The following is a 22661-nucleotide window of genomic DNA, read 5'->3' as shown; positions in this document are numbered from 1 at the left end:
ACTTGTTTTGGAAAGTCTTGACAAGCCAAATTTTCTTGTTCTATTGGCAGATAATTTTGCTTAGTTCAAGTAAAATACCCCTCATTTTTGTATTTTATTCCTTGTTTTTGAACACTGACTTTTTGCAGTTGCATGTTGGTGTGTCAGAGTTACACTTTCCTTCAGGTCAAAGATCATCTCTATGACAACCCTCTTTAGGAATCTGCTGCAAAACACCATTTTTTAATTTTTTTTAAACCGAACTGGCAGGCCAGCAGTTAAATCAGGGTTGTCCAAAGTGCGGCCAGGGGGCCATTTGCAGCTCGCAGATCATCTTCCTAGGCTCCATTTGACGCGCAAATTACTTCACTTCAAATATTCCACTTGAAACATTTTTTTTGGGGAAAATATTGCTAATTAAAACAAAAAAAAACAGGGTTTTCTTTGGTAAAAAAAAAAAATATAGCAAAAAAATGTTGTTTTTACTTTATGTCAACTGGAAGTTGATCTATAGATACTTAAATGTTGAAATACAAAAATAAAAAAGTATATATACATATATATATGACTTATTTTTAACACTTAACTCTTACCAAAATTGAGAGGAGCTCTAAGAGTTACAGTATATATCAGGCAAATGAACAATAACTCCTAACAGCAGCTCCTTGAATTCCTTAAATTCCTTCTAAGTCTATCTGATAGCTCAGTTACAGCTCTTTTTATTACCAAATATGTGTTATATGTGTTTTATGTCGCACGTTTGCACCAAGAAAAATTCCTAGTTTGTGAACCCGTTCTCAAACAATGGCAATAAAACTATTCTGATTCTGATTCTGATATTGGTTTTTAGTGGAAAAAGGTTGGACAGTCAAATGACGTAAATGATGAAAAAGAGAGGACCTAAGATGGAACCTGGAGGAACACCACTAGTAGAACCAATATTTTGAACAAATGACCACTGATTGTATGTGAAGTAAACAAACATCTTAGTTACATAAATCACATTACGGCAAAAAAAAAATGTAACTGCCAAAAAGGAGAGGACTTAAAAGGACGCCTCGAGGAACGCCTCAGTTATGTAAATCACAAGTTTTACACATATATACATATATATATATATATATATATATATATATATATACACATTTATACATATGTATATACTGTATATATATATATATACATACACATATATACTATATATACACACACACGTATATGTGTATATATGTATACATATACATAGAATGTTGGCAGTATTATAATAAAAGTCGTCATTTTACTCAACGCAAGTCAAATTTTCACGAGAAAAACTGAACATTTGTGCAATTTTATGATAAAAGTTGGAATTGTATTCAATAACAGCCGCAATTTTACAAGAAACGCTTAAAATGTTGGCAATTTTATGAAAAGAGTCCTAATTTTACCCGACAAAAGTCTCAATTTTATAAGAACATATATGTCTACATATATGTAGACATATACTGTGTGTATATACAGTATATATGTGTATATTTGTATGTGTGTATGTATATATATATATGTATATATATAAATGTGTATGTTTATATATATATATATATATATATATATATATATATATATATATATATATATATATATATATATATATATATGTATATATATATATATATATATATATATATATATATATATATATATATATATATATATATACACACTACCGTTCAAAAGTTTGGGGTCACATTGAAATGTCCTTATTTTTGAAGGAAAAGCACTGTACTTTTCAATGAAGATAACTTTAAACTAGTCTTAACTTGAAAGAAATACACTCTATACATTGCTAATGTGGTAAATGACTATTCTAGCTGCAAATGTCTGCTTTTTGGTGCAATATCTACATAGGTGTATAGAGGCCCATTTCCAGCAACTATCACTCCAGTGTTCTAATGGTACAATGTGTTTGCTCATTGGCTCAGAAGGCTAATTGATGATTAGAAAACCCTTGTGCAATCATGTTCACACATCCGAAAACACTTTAGCTCGTTACAGAAGCTACAAAACTGACCTTCCTTTGAGCAGATTGAGTTTCTGGAGCATCACATTTGTGGGGTCAATTAAACGCTCAAAATGGCCAGAAAAAGAGAACTTTCATCTGAAACTCGACAGTCTATTCTTGTTCTTAGAAATGAAGGCTATTCCACTAAATTGTTTGGGTGACCCCAAACTTTTGAACGGTAGTGTATATATATATATATATATATATATATATATATATATATATATATATATATATATATATATATATGATCTGAGGCTATATAAGGGCTATATAAATAAACTCTGATTGATTGATATATATACACAATGTCCACCACAGAGGACAGAGGAATGAGTGCAAGTGACTCACAGGTGCTGCAGTGCGTCCAGGCCAGAGAAGGACTTCTTGGTAACGGAGCGGATTTGGTTCCCTTGTAGAAATCTGTGTGCACACACACACACAAAAAAAAGGCAAAGTCATGATTTTTGTTCCACCCTACAATTTCAACTCCTCGCGTGTTGACTTTGAAGTTGAGCAGTCACGGCGGACTCACAGTTTCTTCAGTTTGTCCAGCGCTGAGAAGGGACCGTTCATGTCCTCTATGGTCCAGGAGATTTCGTTACTTTGAAGATCCCTTGAGGGAAGAACAAGGCATCGTCAAGACATTGAACACATCTGCACCAGCTTTTAGGACACACCCCTTTTAGGAGGTCAGGTGACCAGAACTGAAGTTTGAACAATTGATTGTACAAAACAGGAGGAAGTACAATCAATAGAAATTTCACAGCTCAGCTATCAAACGGTCAAAGCAATCTTAAAAATGGTCGCTTAAAATAACCCTTTTTTTTGCCTTGACGGGTATCGAAACTGAAAGTTAATTTGACGTGTGTGCCGAACACACATTCTCCTCTACTCTCCCTCCATTGCTGGTACTTCATGCCACCATTAAACTAGAGAAAACAACATATGTGTGAGAGTTCATAAATAACTAGAAAATGCAATCATTTTTCACAACAAGCTTTTTTTTAATATTTGCATTGTATGTACATATTATTAATGTTGTAAATACACTTCTTTATATATCTAGAGAGGGTGTGTGTTCTTGTATTCCTACCCTTCTTGAGACATGAAGAAGGAAAAGTATCTTCCATATGAGGAGGTGTGAACAAGTGATGACATAAATCAACAACATTGCATCTAATAGACAATGTCTCATTTGTGGTGACATCTATCAAAATGAGGGTGGTCCCAAAAAGGAGGGATTTTTCACATTGACTGTGTGTCACTTTTAAAAGTGCTCCCCCTTTGGTCAACATATGAAATAACAAGTGTGTGTAAGAAATTAAAATGCGCCCCCTTTGGCCAATTTTTTTCTTCAATAAATAAATAAATATGTATATAAAGACATACTATAATAACTTGAAGTAAATAATGAAGATTAAAAACAAAAAACTCTAAATAAATAAATAAATGAACTAAAAGCAGTTTCGACTTTTTTCTTATAAAATTGGGAACAATTTCTCATATTCTTTCTGTTTCTGTAATATTGCATTATTTTCTCGTAAAATTATTACTTTTTTTTATGTAAAATTATTACTTTTTAATGCAAAATGGTGACATTTGTCATATCAAATTCTGACTTTTATGACAATATTGCCAAATTTTTTGTTGTTCTTGTAAAATAGTGACATTTTTTGAGTAAAATTCCGATTATTATTATAACCTTGCCAAAATTGTAAAGTTTTCTTATAAAATTGAGACTTTTGTCGGGTAAAATGACGACTCTTTTCATAAAATTGCCAACATTTTAAGCTTTTCTTGTAAAACTGCGACTGTTACTGAGTAAAAGTCCAACTTTTATCATAACATTGCAAAAATATTCAGTTTTTCTTGTAACATTTTGACTTGAAATTGTGACCTTTTTCTTGTGAAATTCCAACTCATTTTTCACAACAAACTTTTTTATATTTGCATAGTATGTATATATTATTAATGTTGTAAATACACTTCTTTACATATCTAGAAAGGGTGGTCCTAAAGAGGTCAACATATGAAATAACAAGTGTGTGTAAAAATTTGAAGTGCTCCCCCTCTGGCCAGCATACGAAATAACAAGTGTGTGGAAGAAATTTAAATGACCTTTGGAAAAAATTTGTTTAAAATAAATAAATAAATATGTGTATAGAGACATACTGTAATAACTTGAAGTAAATAATGAAGATTAAAAACCAATCACAAACAAAAAATTAAAATAACTAAAAGCAGTCTTTTTCTCAGTGTCGACTTTTTTCTTATAAAATTGGGAACAATTTTTCATATTCTTTCCGCTTCTGTAATATTGCAATATTTTCTTGTAAAATTATTACTTTTTTAATGTAAAATTATTACTTTTTAATGCAAAATGGTGAAATTTGTCATATATAAATTCTGACTTGTATCACAATATTGCCCATTTTTTTGTTGTTCTTGTAAAATAGCGACATTTTTTGAGTAAAATGATGACTTTTGTCATCATTTTGCCAAGTAAAATTCCGTTCATTATTATAATATTGCCAAAATTGTAAAGTTTTCTTATAAAATTGAAACTTTTGTCGGGTAAAATTACGACTCTTTTCATAAAATTGGCAAAATGTTAAGCTTTTCTGGTAAAATTGCGACCGTTATTGAGAAAAATTCCAATTTTTATCATAATGTTGCACAAAAAAAGTTAAAAAAAATGTATAGAGACATACTGTAATAACTTGAAATCAATAATGAATGTGTCGACTTTTTTCTTATAAAATTGGGAACAATTTCTCCTATTCTGTTTCTGTAACATTGCAATATTTTCTCGTAAAATTATTACTTTTTAATGTAAAGTTATTACTTTTTAATGCAAAATGGTGACATGTCATATAAAATTCCGACTTTTATCACAATATTGCCAATTTTCTTGTTGTTCTTGTAACATAGTGACAGTTTTTGAGTAAAATTATTCTTTTGTCATAATTTTGCCGGTAAAATTCAGATTATTATTACAAAATTGCCCACATTTTTAAGTTTTCCTATAAAATTGTGACTTTTGTCGAGTAAAGTTACGACTCTTTTCATAAAATTGCAAACATTTTAAGCTTTTCTGGTATAATTGCGACCGTTATTGAGAAAAATTCCAACTTTTATCATAATATTGCACAAAGAAAGTATTTCTTGTGTAATTGTGACCTTTTTTTGTGAAATTCCATGTATATAGAGACATACTGTAATAACTTGAAGTAAATAATGAATATTAAAAACCAATCACAAACAAAAAATTCTAAAAAAAATAAAAAAATAACTAAAAGCAGTCTTTTTCTTAGTGTCGACTTTTTTCTTATAAAACTGGGAACAATTTCTCATATTCTTTCTGCTTCTGTAATATTGCAATATTTTCTTGCAAAATTATTACTTTTTTAATGTAAAATTATTACTTTTTAATGCAAAATGGTGACATTTGTCATAAATAATTCTGACTTGTATCACAATATTGCCCGTTTTTTGCTGTTCTTGTAAAATAGCGACATTTTTTGAGTAAAATGATGACTTTTGTCATCATTTTGCCAAGCAAAATTCAGATTATTATTAAAATATTGCCAAAATTGTAAAGTTTTCTTATAAAATTGAGACTTTAAAATTACGACTATTTTCATAAAATTGCCAACATTTTAAGATTTTCTTGTAAAATTGTGACTGTTATTGAGTAAAAGTCCAACTTTTATCATAACATTGCACAAATATTCAGGTTTTTTTTGTAACATTTTGACTTGTGTTGAGTAAAATTACGACTTTTATTATAACACTGCCAAAATTCTAAAGTTTTTCTTGTGAAATTGTGACCTTTTTCTTGTGAAATTCCAACTCATTTTTCACAACAAGCTTTTTTATATTTGCATAGTATGTATATATTATTAATGTTGTAAATACACTTCTTTATATATCTAGAAAGGCTGGTCCTAAAGAGGGAGGCATTTTCTCAGGTCTCAAGAAGGTAACAAATACAAGAATGTGAGTGTGTGTGTGTGTGTGTGTGTGTGTGTGTGTGTGTGTGTGTGTGTGTGTGTGTGTGTGTGTGTGTGTGTGTGTTGAGGTCAGGATTGCGCCTTCTGGAGTTTAAAAAAAAAAAATTTAAACTCGTGTGGCGAGACCTCAGCATGCTAATCTGGTTGACATCCCCAAAACAAATCAGGCAGGATATCTGAAGGACTGAGGTCTAAAAAGGTGTCCATGCATAGCACCAATCACATGACACTTCCAAACACGCCATTGGTCACAGGAGAGATACATTTATTTGTTTATGTTGACACTTCAGGCGCAGCTTTGTTGTCCATGGCTAAATGTTTCCTACACAGACGTACCTCAACTTCTAAATGTTTTGAGACTCAACTAATTGTTCGGTATTCAATTGCAAATTGGAGTTCCAAGCATGCCCACTTTTCGCTTTGTGAACTTTTAGATCACATTAAATATGCGGAGTCTGAGTGTACAAATGTCATGTGTGCCATTTTCTGCTCGCTCCTTTTTAAGGTATTGAGGAAGACGCCTTCGTACCACAGAAGGTTTTTAATTGCAATGAGAACAGACTTTTTCGGAAAAAATATGCCAAAGCAGACTTACTTCATACCGACAGCCATCAGACTGTATAATGCATATGTTCCTTTTGACTGTACATGTACTGTAAATGTATTATGTATTTATATTATTCACATGTGAATAATGCTGTATAATAGACTGTATTTATATTATTCACGTGTGAATAATGCTGTATAATAGACTGTATTTATGTTATTCACATGTGAATAATGCTGTATAATAGACTGTATTTATATTATTCACATGTGAATAATGCTGTATGATAGACTGTATTATTCACATGTGAATAATGCTGTATAATAGACTGTATTTATATTATTCACATGTGAATAATGCTGTATAATAGACTGTATTTATATTATTTACATGTGAATAATTCTGTATAATAGACTGTATTTATATTATTCACAGGTGAATAATGCTGTATAATAGACTGTATTTATATTATTCACATGTGAATAATGCTGTATAATAGACCGTATTCATATTATTCACATGTGAATAATGCTGTATAATAGACTATTTATATTATTCACATGTGAATAATGCTGTATAATAGACTATATTATTCACATGTGAATAATGCTGTATAATAGACTGTATTTATATTATTCACTTGTGAATAATGCTGTATAATAGACTGTATTTATATTATTCACATGTGAATAATGCTGTATAATAGACTGTATTTATGTTATTCACATGTGAATAATGCTGTATAATAGACTGTATTTATATTATTCACATGTGAATAATGCTGTATAATAGACTGTATTATTCACATGTGAATAATGCTGTATAATAGACTGTATTTATATTATTCACATGTGAATAATGCTGTATAGTAGACTGTATTTATATTATTTACATGTGAATAATGCTGTATAATAGACTGTATTTATATTATTCACATGTGAATAATGCTGTATAATAGACTGTATTTATGTTATTCACATGTGAATAATTCTGTATAATAGACTGTATTTATATTATTCACATGTGAATAATGCTGTATAATAGACTGTATTTATGTTATTCACATGTGAATAATGCTGTATAATAGACTGTATTTATATTATTCACACGTAAAAAATACCTAAGTGTTTATTGTCTATTGTGAGCAAACTGTGGTGCTGAATTTCCCCCAGGGATCAATAAAGTACTTTCTATTTTATTCTACTTCACAGCGGCGGAGAAGAGCACACACACACACACACACACACACACACACACACACACACACACACACACACACACACACACACACACACACACACACACACACACACACACACACACACACACACGGCCCCTCCCCCCATCTACTCCTTTCTCTCTTCTCATGAGCGCCGCCTTTGCCCATGTTATTGTAGGCGGATTTTACCGTTTTAAATGTTTATTATTGTAGCAATTCGGTTGTTAAAGTTACGTTTTTTTCTACGATTTCTGATAGTTTTTGAGGGCACCAAAGAGACGTCTGTGTGCGCGCATACAAGACAGTTCAACATGTTGTTGTTGTTGTTTTTTTAAATAGTTAATTAATCCTCTCTTTGTTATGTTTGTTTGGTAAACAGTACAGTATAGAACTTTATATTGTGTTCAAAGTGTGCAAACATTCACTAAAATATGGACTTTTGTCGAGGCTGGAACCAATTATTCATATTTACATAGTTTTTGTATGGAGAAGTTCGCTTCACTATACACACTTTTCTATTCAAGAACCAATTAAGTTTGTACATACTGTCAATATTGCATATATATATCATCAGTATACTAACATAGCACACGTTATACATGCTCTTCTGGTACATACTTTTATTTATTCATTCATATTACACACCTGTTTATAATATACTTGTTTATATCCCTTATGGACAGTATGTACAGTATAATTATTATTATTAATTATTATTTTGACTGTATATGTGTATTTTAATGTATTGTATATCATGCTCTTGCATTTGTGATTAGATGCTAAACCACATTTATTTACCCTGTGTTTATACATGTGTAATGAGAATTAAATTGAACCTAATGCAATCTAATCTAATCTAATTAGTTGGTGTAGCAAAAGTCACAGTGACATTGGTCTTAATGGCCAGCGTGAGCTCACAGAGATCGACATAACTTTGTTTTCCAACCGTGAGAGGAAGAAAATGTGAGTGCGAAGGAGAAGAAATGGATGATATTCATCAAATTAAAGAAATAAATCTTCAAAAAACTTAACTCGGCATCACTGTTAATGTGCCCCATACTGAATCGCAATGAGTGGATAACGACAGCCAACAATGTTAACATCATGACATTTATCCATGAAAATATGAAAAAGCTGCAAAATGGTGTGTTTGACGGGGAAGCAGCTCGGAAGAGATACCCTAGAAGGCCACTCTTCAAGGTAAATGCTGTACTTTATTATTGAATTATTCAAATAAATACTGTAGTTCTTAGTACTGCATTATTTTGTAATTAAATTGATTTGAGTACATTCCGATTGGAGACGTTGATTTGAGATACAAGTGTTTTGACTTAAGAGCGCCGCCATACTAATTGCCAGTGAATGCAAGGTTGTAACTCACAGTGTCTGCAGGCTGGAGAGGCCCCGGAAAGCTCCGTCGGCGATGAAGCTGACCCGGTTGTTCCCGATGTGGAGCTGGTCCAGCAGGCTGAGTCCAACAAAACTGGACTCCTCCAGTCGGGACAGGTGGTTGGTGGAGAGGTTGCTGCAGGGAGGACGGCGTATGTCAGGCATATTCAACTCAACTGTTTTGGGGGCCTCATATTAGCCACTATTAGTCTCCTGTTGTTTATTCCAGAGAACCAGCGTCCTTTAGAGTGGACATTTGATTTTTGGTCTATTTATTTTGCCGGAGCACTTTTGAAGGACTTTCTGCAAAAAGCTAGATTATCTTGATGATAGCGCTCTTTAAGAATCTGCTGAAAAACACACGTTTTTTTTTTTAACTGAACACGTTGTGTAAATGGTAAATAAAAAGAGAATACAACAAATCCTTTTCAACTTATATTCAATTGAATAGACTGCAAAGACAAGATATTTCATGTTCCAAAAAAAGTTTGTTTTCGTACAAAGCCACGCTGTTGTAACATGCAGAATTTGGCTTGGCATCGTATTGCTGAAATAAGCAGGGGCGTCCATGATAACGTTGCTTGGATGGCAACATACTGTATGTTGCTCCAAAAGCTGTATGTACCTTTCAGCATTAATGGTGCCTTCACAGGTGTGTAAGTTACCCATGTCTTGGGCACTAATACACCCCCATACCATCACACATGCTGCCTTTTACACTTTGACCCTAGAACAATCCGGATGGTTCTTTTCCTCTTTGGTCCACAGTTTCCAAAAACTATTTGAAATGTGGACTCGTCAGACCACAAAACACTTTTCCACTTTGCTTCAGTCCATCTTAGATGAGCTTGGGCCCAGCAAAGCGGGCGGCGTTTCTGGGTGTTGTTGATAAATGGCTTTGCATAGTAGAGTTTTAACTTGCACTTACAGATGTAGCGACCAACTGTAGTTACTGACAGTAGTTTTCTGAAGTGTTCCTGAGCTCATGTGGTGATATCCTTTACACACTGATGTGGCGTTTTGATGCAGTACCGCCTGAGGGATCCAAGGTGTGTAATATCATGGCTTACGTGCAGTGATTTCTCCACATTCTCTGAACCTTTTGATATTACGGAGCGTAGATGGTGAAATCCCTAAATTCCTCGCAATAGCTGGTCGAGAAATGTTCTTCTTAAACAATTTGCTCAGGCATTTGTTGACAAAGTGGTGACCCTCGCCCCGTCCTTGTTTGTGAACGACGGAGCATTTCACGGAAGCTGCTTTTATACCCAATCATGGCACCCACCTGTTCCCAATTAGCCTGTTCACCTGTGGGATGTTCCAAATAAGTGCTTGACGAGCATTCCTCAACTTTTCTCAGTCTTTTTTGCCACTTGTGCCAGCTTTTTTAAAAAACAAATTCCAAATGAGCTAATATTTGCAAAAAATAACAAAGTTTACTAGTGTGAATAGAGAATGCCTTAAAATGTAATATCGGAAATTATCGGTATCGTTTTTTTTAATTATCGGTATCGTTTTTTATTTATTTTTTATTAAATGAACATAAAAAACACAAGATACACTTACAATTAGTGCACCAACCCAAAAAACCTCCCTCCCCCATTTACACTCATTCACACAAAAGGGTTGTTTCTTTCTGTTATTAATATTCTGCTTCCTACATTATGTATCAATATATATCAATACAGTCCGCAAGGGATACAGTCCGTAAGCACACATGATTTTGCGTGCTGCTGCTCCACTAATAGTACTAACCTTTAACAGTTAATTTGACTAATTTTCATTCATTAATAGTTTCTATGTAACTGTTTTTGTATTGTTTTACTTTCTTTTTTATTGAAGAAAATGTTTTTAATTTATTTATCTTATTTTATGAATTTTTTTAATAAAGATCTTATCTTCACCATACCTGGTTGTCCAAATTAGGCATAATAATGTGTTAATTCCACGACTGTATATATCGGTATCGGTAATTAAGAGTTGGACAATATCGGATATCGGCAAAAAGCCATTATCAGACATCCCTAAGTGTGAACATGAAATATCTTGTCTTTGCAGTCTATTCAATTGAATATAAGTTTAGCAAATCATTGTATTCTCTTTTTATTTACCATTTACACAACATGACAACTTCACTGCCAATTAAGTGAGGACTTAAAGCGGTGCCTTGTGGAACGCCTCACTTATGTAAATCACAAGTTAGTGTTCACACTACATGGGTCCAAGTTCCTCCATGCAACAGCAGCACTCGTGTGTTTTTAGGAATTTGCTGCAAAAAAAATGTTTGTCTCCCAAGTTTTTAACTGAACAATCCTGGACATTTGTTGTGGCACAAATAGAAATGAGCCTGTAATAGCTCTTTAAAATCCGGTCGGCCCATTAAGATGTAATGCATGAAAGTCGCCTTAAATGAATGTCATTTGCTTTTTATCAGACTTGGCAAGAGTAGACTGAAAAAGAGAAAAATAGACAAGAATCAGATAGCCGGGCATGTTCCCAGCCTGTTTACTTGCCGCTTTGTGATAAGGGAGTGAAAGAAGAGGAAGGAAGATAACAAAAACAACAAGCACCTCTTGGTGTAAAAAAAGGGAAAGAAAAGCCCCCGAGAATGTTGCTGGAAACAACAAGAAGCCACAACAAGAAGTGATCATGACATGATGATCCCCATCAAACATGGCAGTAAGATCACAGTATGTGCAAGGAAGTGGTGACAATTTTCCACCACAGGGGAGCCAACTTGTTGTCCAGGCATGGTCAGAGGCTGACCTTAACCCCTTCTGTTTGGAAGAACATCTGACCATTCTAAGTCTAGTAATGACAGTTCTCGCCTCAAGGCTTCAGCCGACTAAGATTGGGTAAGAATAGAAATGAACTAGTGGTGCTGGTCTAACATGGCCTAAAGTGTGGACACACCTCCTCATTTCAAGGTGTTTTCTTTATTTTCATGACTATTTACATTGTAGATTGTCACATCAAAACTATTGACACCTGTGAAGTGAAAACCCTTTCAGGTGACTACCTGTTGAAGCTCATGGAGAGAATGCCAAGAGTGTGCAAAGCAGTAATCAGAGCAAGCAAAGGGTGGTTATTTTGAAGAAACTACAATATAAAAAACCTTTTTTTTTTTAAGTACATAACTCCACTTGTGTTCATTCATAGTTTTGATGTGACAATCTACAATGTAAATAGTCATGAAAATAAAAAAAACGCATTAAATGAGGAGAAGGTGAGTCCAAACTTTTGACCTGTACTGTACATATATTCAGTACATAAATACATATATATATATATATATATATATAAATATATATATATATATGTCTTAATTAGATTATCCAAAAAAATAGTGCTCGATACCGTGGTAGAGCGTAATATGAACATACATATATATAAATATATATATATATACACACACATATATATATATATGTATATATATATATATGTATATATATATATATGTATATATATATATATATACATATATATATATACACACACATATATATATATACACACACATATATATATATATATATATATATATATATATATATATATATATATATATATATATATATATATATATATATATATATATGTATATATATATATATGTATATATATATATATATATATATATGTATATATATATATATATGTATATATGTATATATATATATATATATATATATATATATATATATATATATATATATATATATATATATATATATATATATATATATATGGAAGGGCAGGCAGGGGTGGCATAGGGGAGGACATGGTGGCAGAGGAAGGGCAGGCGGGGGTGGCATAGGGGAGGACATGGTGGCAGAGGGGAGGACATGGTGGCAGAAAGGAGGACATGGTGGCAGAAAGGAGGACATGGTGGCAGAGGAAGGGCAGGCGGGGGTGGCATAGGGGAGGACATGGTGGCAGCGGAAGGGCAGGCAGGGGTGGCATAGGGGAGGACATGGTGGCAGAGGAAGGGCAGGCGGGGGTGGCATAGGGGAGGACATGGTGGCAGAGGGGAGGACATGGTGGCAGAAAGGAGGACATGGTGGCAGAAAGGAGGACATGGTGGCAGAGGAAGGGCAGGCGGGGGTGGCATAGGGGAAGACATGGTGGCAGAGGAAGGGCAGGCGGGGGTGGCATAGGGGAGGACATGGTGGCAGAGGGGAGGACATGGTGGCAGAGGAAGGGCAGGCGGGGGTGGCATAGGGGAGGACATGGTGGCAGAGGAAGGGCAGGCGGGGGTGACATAGGGGAGGACATGGTGGCAGAGGAAGGGCAGGCGGGGGTGGCATAGGAAGGGCAGGCGGGGGTGTCATAGGGGAGGACATGGTGGCAGAGAGGAGGACATGGTGGCAGAGGAAGGGCAGGCGGGGGTGGCAGAGGGGAGACATGGTGGCAGAGGGGAGGACATGGTGGTAGAGGAAGGGCAGGCGGGGGTGTCATAGGGGAGGACATGGTGGCAGAGGAAGGGCAGGCGGGGGTGGCAAGACATGGTGTCATAGGGGAGGACATGGTGGCAGAGGAAGGGCAGGCGGGGGTGACATAGGGGAGGACATGGTGGCATTGGGGAGGACATGGCGACACAGAGACGTGTCGGGAGTTCACAGAGTGAATGGAAAGTGAGGAGGAAGGGAAAACCAGGGGCCGGACTCACAGCTCGCGGAGTTTCTGGCAGAACTCCCAGGCGTCGGGTCGGATCCTGCTGATGGCATTGTGGCCCAGGTGGAGCTGCTGCAGAGTCAGCAGGCCGTACAGCCAGCCCTTGCTCACCTCCGTCAGGTTGTTGTCGTCCAGCTGCCTGCGGGACCACACACACGCCAAAACTCTCAGTGTTGGCGCTAGGAACTTTCAAAATGGGGGTCCCAGGGACCATAAAAATGGGGTCCCACAATACATTTTTGGGGGTACCACTTTTTTGTAAGCGTTTTGAAAATAAACGCTGTTATATCTCACATTCTATATTGTGTTTTGGAAAAAGGTTGTCATAAACATTACTTTATTCATTAAAAACATTATACAAAAGAAAACACATTTGTATGGATATGTAAATGTATTCAGTTATAAATATTCATTTACTTTCTTCTTTCCTTCATGGATCTTAACTTTACCGCTGCCGGTTGTTTTTTTTCCTATATTTGTATTTAATAAGTTGTAGGTGTATTTATTTCAGTATTTTTTCCTAAGGGAACTCTCCTGAAGGAATAAATAAAGTAATATCTATCTATTAATTTTCTAATATATATTCTAACTTTCTAATTTTTAAAATCTTTTATACCTTGTAGCACTAAGAGATTTTAACAAATGTAAAGTGTGTTACAAATGTAATTCATTATTATTATTATGTATCTATCTATCTATCTATCTATCTATCTATCTATCTATCTATCTATCTATCTATCTATCTATCTATCTATCTATCTATCTATCTATCTATCTATCTATCTATCTATCTATCTATCTATCTATCTATCTATCTATCTATCTATCTATCTATCTATAAGTGTAAAAAGTTTTGTGCTTGGGTCATGAAATGATGATAATGGTGTGCCAGGGCATACACACATTATTTATTTAACGCTTAAATTCTAAAATCAACATCAGATCTATCCCTCAATTCTAAGGTTGTTTTTTTTTGTTTGTTTGTTTTCTGCCCTTTTTTGTCAAAGAAAACCATGCTATTTTTATGGCAAACACACACAATATGCAAAATCTTCCATCAAAAATGTTTTTTTAAAAGTGGAATATTTGATGTGAAGTAATGGGAGCCTTGGATGGATCAATAATTCATAAAAACATTGATTTTGATTCAATATTATGTTTTGAGCAAAAACAGCTTTGTCTTATTAGTCAACATTGCAACTTTTTCTTAATTACATTTCACCTGTCAGCTTTTTTTATTCCACTTTTGTTGTGTTTTTGTTTATTTTAATAGTATTTTTAGAATGTGCCTTTAAAACATTAGCCGCAAATTCCCCCCGGGCCACACTTATAATACCCCTGCTATAGAAACTAAAACATCTAATAAGTCTATAGATAAAAATGCACAGTCAGCATCTCTGCTCCAGTAAACAATGACGCTGATGATGTCACTCGCTAACTCGTCAGCCACTTCTCCAAGAGACTCCTGTTCAACACATTAACACTTCAAAAGGCACATTTGTTGACCTGCTAAGTATGTTTTTGTCTGGTCGGGTGCTGCTTAGCTTGAAGCTAACAGCTAGCCTGTCGCCGTCCTCGAACGATGTGGATCCAGCGGGAGATAAAAGTGACGCTTCCACGGACTCACAAAGACTACAACAAGTCATTTACTGGAAACATGGCACAGGATGAAGTTACAAAGGTTGACTTTACACTCACTTTAGTGTTTATCATCAAGTTTTTATTTTGACGGCCCCTCGCGATAAAACGTTCGGCGAATCAAAATTCACGACCAATAAAAACGCAATAAACGGGGACGGAAATTTGACTAGGCAAATATAAACAAAACAAAACACCGGCAGAAAGAAATATTTGATTAAAAAAACAAACAAGCAAACAGGAGTTTTGACCTGAAGAAGGCAAGGTCGGTAAAAAAAATTAAAAAATCTAAGCGCAAACTTCCGAAGTGAAGTGAAGTGAATTATATTTATATAGCGCTTTTTCTCTAGTGACTCAAAGCGCTTTACATAGTGAAACCCAATATCTAAGTTACATGTAAAGCAGTGTGGGTGGCACTGGGAGCAGGTGGGTCAAGTGTCTTGCCCAAGGATGGCGGAAGCGGGGATCGAACCTGGAACCCTCAAGTTGCTGGCACAGCCACTCTACCAACCGAGCTATACTGCGCCGAACATGCGCGTTATTTCTGATTTCAATGCGTAAAAAGACCCAAAAAGTGCGTTAACGCCAACACCGACTCCGGTTCTGACACTTAAAACGGACGGGGGAAAGAAAAGCTCTTACAGGACTTCCATGTTGCCCAGGCCCCAGAAGGCTCCGTCCATCAGGCGGCTCAGGCCGTTCCGCTGCATCTTCAGGGAGCGCAGAGCGTGCAGACCGTGGAACGTCAAGCCTTCCACCCGGCGCAGCCGATTGCGGTTCAGCTCCCTGAAAAGACACGCCCATGTCAGAGCCGCGCTCGCCTCGTGTCGTGGCGTCCGACACTCACAGGTGCTGCAGGTTGGGCAGCTGGAAGATCTTGGCCGGTATCGAGGAGAGGCGGTTGCGGGTGAGTCGCAGGACCTGGAGGCTGCTGGACAGATTGGTGAAACAGCCCGTCTCCAGCGAGGAGATGCGGTTGTTGTTGAGGAACCTGAGGGCGACAAATTAAGATTCTAGAGATCCATCCATCTTCTTCCGCTTATCCGAGGTGGGATCGCGAGGGCAGAGAATCCCAGACTTCCCTCTCCCCAGCCACTTCGTCCAGCTCTTCCAGGGGGATCCCGAGGCGTTCCCAGGCCAGCCGGGAGACATAGTCTTCCCAACGTGTCCTGGGTCTTCCCCGTGGCCTCCTACCGGTCGGACGTGCCCTAAACACCTCCCTAGGGAGGCGTTCGGGTGGCATCCTGAGCAGATGCCCGAACCACCTCATCTGGCTCCACTCCATGTGGGCGAGCAACGGCTTTACTTTGAGCTCCTCCCGGATGGCAGAACTTCTCACCCTATCTCTAAGGGAGAGACCCGCCACCCGGCGGAGGAAACTCATTTCAGCCGCTAGATCGACCGGTAAATTGAGAGCTTTGCCTTCCGGCTCAGCTCCTTCTTCACCACAACGGATCGATACAGCGTCCGCATTACTGAAGACGCCGCACCGATCCGCCTGTCCATCTCACCATCCACTCTTCCCTCACTCGTGAACAAGACTCCTAGGTATTTGAACTCCTCCACTTGGGGCAGGGTCTCTTCCCCAACCCGGAGATGGCACTCCACCCTTTTCCGGGCGAGAACCATGGACTCGTACTTGGAGGCGCTGATTCCCATCCCAGTTCCTTCACACTCGGCTGCGAACCGATCAAGTGAGAGCTGAAGATCCTGGCCAGATGAAGCCATCAGGACCACATCATCTGCAAAAAGCAGAGACCTAATCCTGCAGCCACCAAACCGGATCCCCTCAACGCCTTGACTGCGCCTAGAAATTCTGTCCATAAAAGTTCTGAACAGAATGGGTGACAAAGGGCAGCCTTGGCGGAGTCCAACCCTCACTGGAAACGTGTCCGACTTACTGCCGGCAATGCAGACCAAGCTCTGGCACTGATCATACAGGGAGAGGACCGCCACAATCAGACAGTCCCATACCCCGTACTCTCTGAGCACTCCCCACAGGACTTCCCGAGGGACACGGTCGAATGCCTTCTCCAAGTCCACAAAGCACATGTAGATTGGTTGGGCAAACTCCCATGCACCCTCAAGAACCCTGCCGAGAGTATGGAGCTGGTCCACAGTTCCACGACCAGGACAAAAACCAACCCCTACTGGAAATGTGTCCGACTTGCTATCCGTACTTCTAGAGAGACCCTCAATAATCTGTGTTTATGTGCAAAGACTCACAGGTTCTTGAGGGGCAGCACAGGGAAGGAGTCGGCCTTTATTTCCACAATGTTGTTGTTGCTGAGGTCCAGCGTTTCCAGGGCGAGGAACGGCCTCAGCTGCTCCGCGGCCACTCTGGAGAACCGGTTGTTGGCTCTGAAAACACACACAGCGTCCCCCCGATAAATGACAGAAATGCTGTGTATTTGACTCGGTGGTATTGTCGGACGATTGGGGCAAAAATAACGATTAATAACATCATTAATCATTCATTTGAAATCATGAGTAGCGTAAAGTCCGGACTACTTTTTCCCTACGCTTTGAACTCTGCGGTGCGGCTAATTTATACATTTTTCTTCTCTATAATGCAAATAGTTTTCATCAAACACTCGCAAAGACACATAAACGCCATCTTTTGAACACTCACTGCAGGTAAAGCTGGGCCTACAGGTTGTTTTTTTTTACTGCAGTTTAAAGCACCGAACCGGAAGTAGAAGTGCCGCTCTGTCTTCTAGCCATTCATAGCGTTTCTCCTCGTATGGATTCTTCATTCCTCACTCCAAGCAACGTTTGCAAGTTTTACAATATAACTAAAACATTTCTTACTTAATAAAGCGTCCCATGTGTGATGTCTGTAGGAGTGTTTTCACGCATATTTGTACGTGCTAGCGTCGTTAGCATTAGCTAATATGCTAACAGGTTTAGGAGTGTCTGTGTTAGTATTATTAACTTACAATAACATCATTTTTGTATTATTTCAGTTTCACAAATTCCTCAGTAAATTCACCAAAACATCATTATTGAGTCTGTTTTGCTGATTGGAGAGTTAGCTTGACCATGACTTCTGTTTTGTTTGATCAGCCGTTTTACTGCCGTGTTACAGACACCATTTAGAACGAATTAAGGTATGTAAACAAACATTTACAGTACATTTCTGTGTAAATAACTAATTTCACAACGTATAGATCTGCGACTTACAGTCCGGTGTGGCTTATATATGGAACACATTGTTTAAAAGTATCCAAAATCATACTTTCCAAACATTTTTTTTTTTGCCAAAATAAACATAAATACTTCCAATATCTGCTGGACTTATGATTTCAAAGCATGTTACCAATCAAATTGGACACTGTAAAAATGAGAATATAGATCTTGCAGTTATAGATTTACAGCATATTACTGTAAATTAAACCTATTTTTTAATCGTAAAATTCTGTCGATAGAGCTGCCAGTTTTTGAATCTACGGTTGTTTTTACGGTTTATTACTGTAAACGGAAAAAAAGGTATCACATTTTTTTACGGAAAAAAAAAAAACCTGGCAGCTCAGTTGTCAGAATAAAAAAAAAAACAGTAGTACTGTTTTTCCATTTACAGTAATATGTTGTAAAAAAACCACTGTATATTTTACAGTAAAATTCTGGTGACTGAGTTGCCATTTTTTTACTGTAAAATATACAATTTGCTTTTTGTGTATGTAAAATATATATATATATATATATATATATATATATATATATATATATATATATATATATATATATATATATATATATATATATATATATATATATATATATATATATATATATATATAAATGTATGGATATATGTACATATATGTGTATATATATATACATTTTTTTGTGTATGTAAAATATTTATTTATATATATATATATATATATATATATATATATATATATATATATATATATATATATATATATATATATATATATGTATATATATATATATATATATGTGTGTGTGCATATATGGATAGGATATATGTACATATATATATATATATATATACATACATACATACATACATACATACATATATATATATATATATATATACATACATATATATATATATATATGTATATATATATACATATATATATATATATATATATATATATATATATACATACATATATATATATATATATGTATATATATATATACATATATATATATATATATATATATATATATACATACATATATATATATATATATGTATATATATATATACATATATATATATATATATATATATATATATATATATATATGTATATATATATATACATATATATATATATATATATATATATATATATATATATATATATATATATATATATATATATATATATATATATATATGTATATACAGTATATACAGATTTTTTTTGTGTATGTAAAATATATATATGTATATATATATATATTTTTTTTTTGTGTATGTAATATATATATATATATATTTAAAAAAAAAAAAAAAAAAAAATATATATATATATATATATATATATATATATATATATATATATATATATAAAATCTGATGCATAGGCAAATTCCTATATTATCACTGTTACAAGTGGCCCTCTGATGGCAGCCATGGCCCTCAATGACACAAGTTTGACACCCCTCCTCTACATCACAATATGAGTTGTCTGAGTGGCTGGACGGTACAAAAAATAACAAATAAATAAAATAAAATAAAATAAAGTTAGATTAACAGTCCAGTCCTACTCGCTGGCGTGCACCCCCACGTACGCAATCAGCCAAGACGACAAGTAACGCCAAGCTTACCACCCAATGTGACACCTTTTGGGCCCAATTACCCCACGTGATCAATGCTCCAAACACCACCTCTGTTTAGCCATGTGTTATTTTGTTTATAAGGTCATTACCAACAAGGTATTTAAACACAAAGTAACCTGCCAATTACTTGGCTGATGAATACCATTCCCTCAGTGAAAGCATGCCTTGGCAGAGGCCGGCAATTTCCTGTGCTGCACGCCTCCTAAATTGCAGTGCAGGGACTGCTGGGTTATAAACAGGTCGTCCACACTGCCCCCTTTGTGCAGCACTCGGCTGCAGAGCCAGCGAGGGGAGGGGGCCAGGAATTCCCTCCCATGCACCAGACTACAGGCCCGGTGTTCAGTATTCATTGCAGACCCCTCCTCCACATGCACCTTACCCCAAAACCTGCTTTTTTTTTATCTCCTAAGCAAAAAGTGAGGACACTTTGAATTTGTCAATACTGGATTGTTGGAGTGTTACATTAGTTTGATGCAGCTTGATGCTCTGTTTCAAGAAGAGGAGGGACTATACACCCCCTACTAGGGTTGTCCTGATACCACTATCTTGGTACCGGTACCAAAATGTATTTCCATACTTTTCTAAATAAAGGGGACCACGAAAAATGTCATTATGGAACGAAAAATGTTAGTGTACATGAAACATATGTTTATTATTGTCATTTAGTCCTTAAATAAAATGTTGAACATACTAGACAACTTGTCTTTTAGTAGTAAGTAAACAAACAAAGACTCCTAATTAGTCTGCCGACGTATGCAGTAACATATTGTGTCATTTATTTTGTCTACATTATGAGGGACAAACTGTAAATAATGATTATTAATCTACTTGTTCATTTACTGTTAAAATCTGCTTATTTTCTGTTTGAACATGTTCTATCTACACTTCTATTAAAATGTAATAATCACTCATTCTTCTCTTCTTTGATACTTGACATTAGTTTTGGATGATACCACACATTTAGGTATGGATCCGATACCAAGTAGTTACAGGATCATACATTGGTCATATTCAAAGTCCTCATGTGTCCAGGGACGTATTTACTAACTTTATAAACATAATATGATATTTTTTATAAAGGAAAGACAAACATGTTATTTTGTAGACTAACAGATACTACATTGCTTTATTTGGAAACAATTAAGGTGTGTAAATAAACATTGACATAATATTTCTGTGTAAACAACTCATATATCTGCGGCTTATAGTCCGGGTCGGCTAATATATGGGAACAAAGTTTTTCTTGTAAAATTTAGTGGGCGAGGCTTATATACCGGTTCGCTTTGTAGTCTGGAAAATACGGTAATCTTCCACCAAATGGGGAAAAACATGTCATTTTGTCGACTAATAGAACCTACATTGCTTTATTTGTAAACAATTAAGGTATGTAAATACACATTTACATAATATTTCTGTGTAAACAACTCATTTCACAAGGTACAGTGGTGGTCAAAAGTGTACGTACACTTGTAAAGAACATCATGTCATGGCTGTCTGGACTTTACAATCATTTCTTATTTTTTTGTGATGTAGTGATTGGAGCACATACCGTATTTCCTTGAATTGGCGCCGGGAATATGGTATTCGCATGCCTCGAATTACAGCCGGCTCAAACTTGTTTCGCAAAATAATTAGCGCATGCTTGGCACTTCCGCCGGGTCAAATATGAGTCATTAAATGACTCCCGCCTCCTGGTGGTAGAGGGCGCTAGTGATCCTTCTTGCGACTGCTGGTACTGCAGAAGAAGACAACCGGCAGCAAGAGTGCACAGCCATTGTTTGCTTGGACTTTTACCATGGAGGATTACATATCTAAAATAAAACAGTTTTCTAAACTGGACTTTCAATCGAAGCAGGAGGTAATACTTAAAAGGAAGATCTCCATCGAGACAGAGAGACTTTTAAAACTGAAGAAAGATAAGGAAGACTTCAATATCGATGCTTTTCTTCAAAAGGAGCTGGCATGGACTCATTTATACCTAAAGGTAAGACAATAATGACGTTTTTTTTTTATTCAATGTGCTTTTCATGATAAGGTAAGCGCCGGAGTGAGAAGAGGTTTTAAAATAATTAGCGCATGCTTGGCCATCCCGCAGGCTTCTGGTAAGCGCCGGAGTGACAGGAGGTTTTAAATTAATTAGCGCCCCTGCGGTTATTCAAGGAAATACGGTACTTGTTGGTCACAAAAAACATTCATGAAATTTGCTTCTTTTATGAATTTATTATGGGTTTACTGAAAATGTGAGGGTCAAAAGTATACGTACAGCAATGTTAATATTTGCTTACATGTCCCTTGGCAAGTTCACCTGCAATAAGGCGCTTTTGGTAG

General features: G+C 35.9%; 1 protein-coding gene across 2 annotated transcripts in view; it reads right to left on the bottom strand.

Moving 5' to 3' along the window:
* The window catches only part of lrig3 (leucine-rich repeats and immunoglobulin-like domains 3), a 94195-nt gene that overhangs the window by 28467 nt on the left and 43067 nt on the right, over positions 1-22661 (bottom strand). For both annotated transcript variants that reach the window (XM_062066474.1, XM_062066473.1), the window contains exons 4-10: positions 17733-17867; positions 16354-16497; positions 16149-16292; positions 13864-14007; positions 9184-9327; positions 2556-2636; positions 2372-2443 (exon numbers count right to left, since the gene is read on the bottom strand). In XM_062066474.1, coding sequence (XP_061922458.1) covers positions 2372-2443; positions 2556-2636; positions 9184-9327; positions 13864-14007; positions 16149-16292; positions 16354-16497; positions 17733-17867 — 864 coding nt within the window. The remainder of the gene's footprint in view (positions 1-2371; positions 2444-2555; positions 2637-9183; positions 9328-13863; positions 14008-16148; positions 16293-16353; positions 16498-17732; positions 17868-22661) is intronic.

The sequence above is a fragment of the Entelurus aequoreus genome, linkage group LG12 (assembly GCF_033978785.1).
Source record: "Entelurus aequoreus isolate RoL-2023_Sb linkage group LG12, RoL_Eaeq_v1.1, whole genome shotgun sequence".
Lineage (NCBI taxonomy): Eukaryota > Metazoa > Chordata > Actinopteri > Syngnathiformes > Syngnathidae > Entelurus > Entelurus aequoreus.
This window is presented reverse-complemented; position numbering and strand designations above follow the sequence as displayed.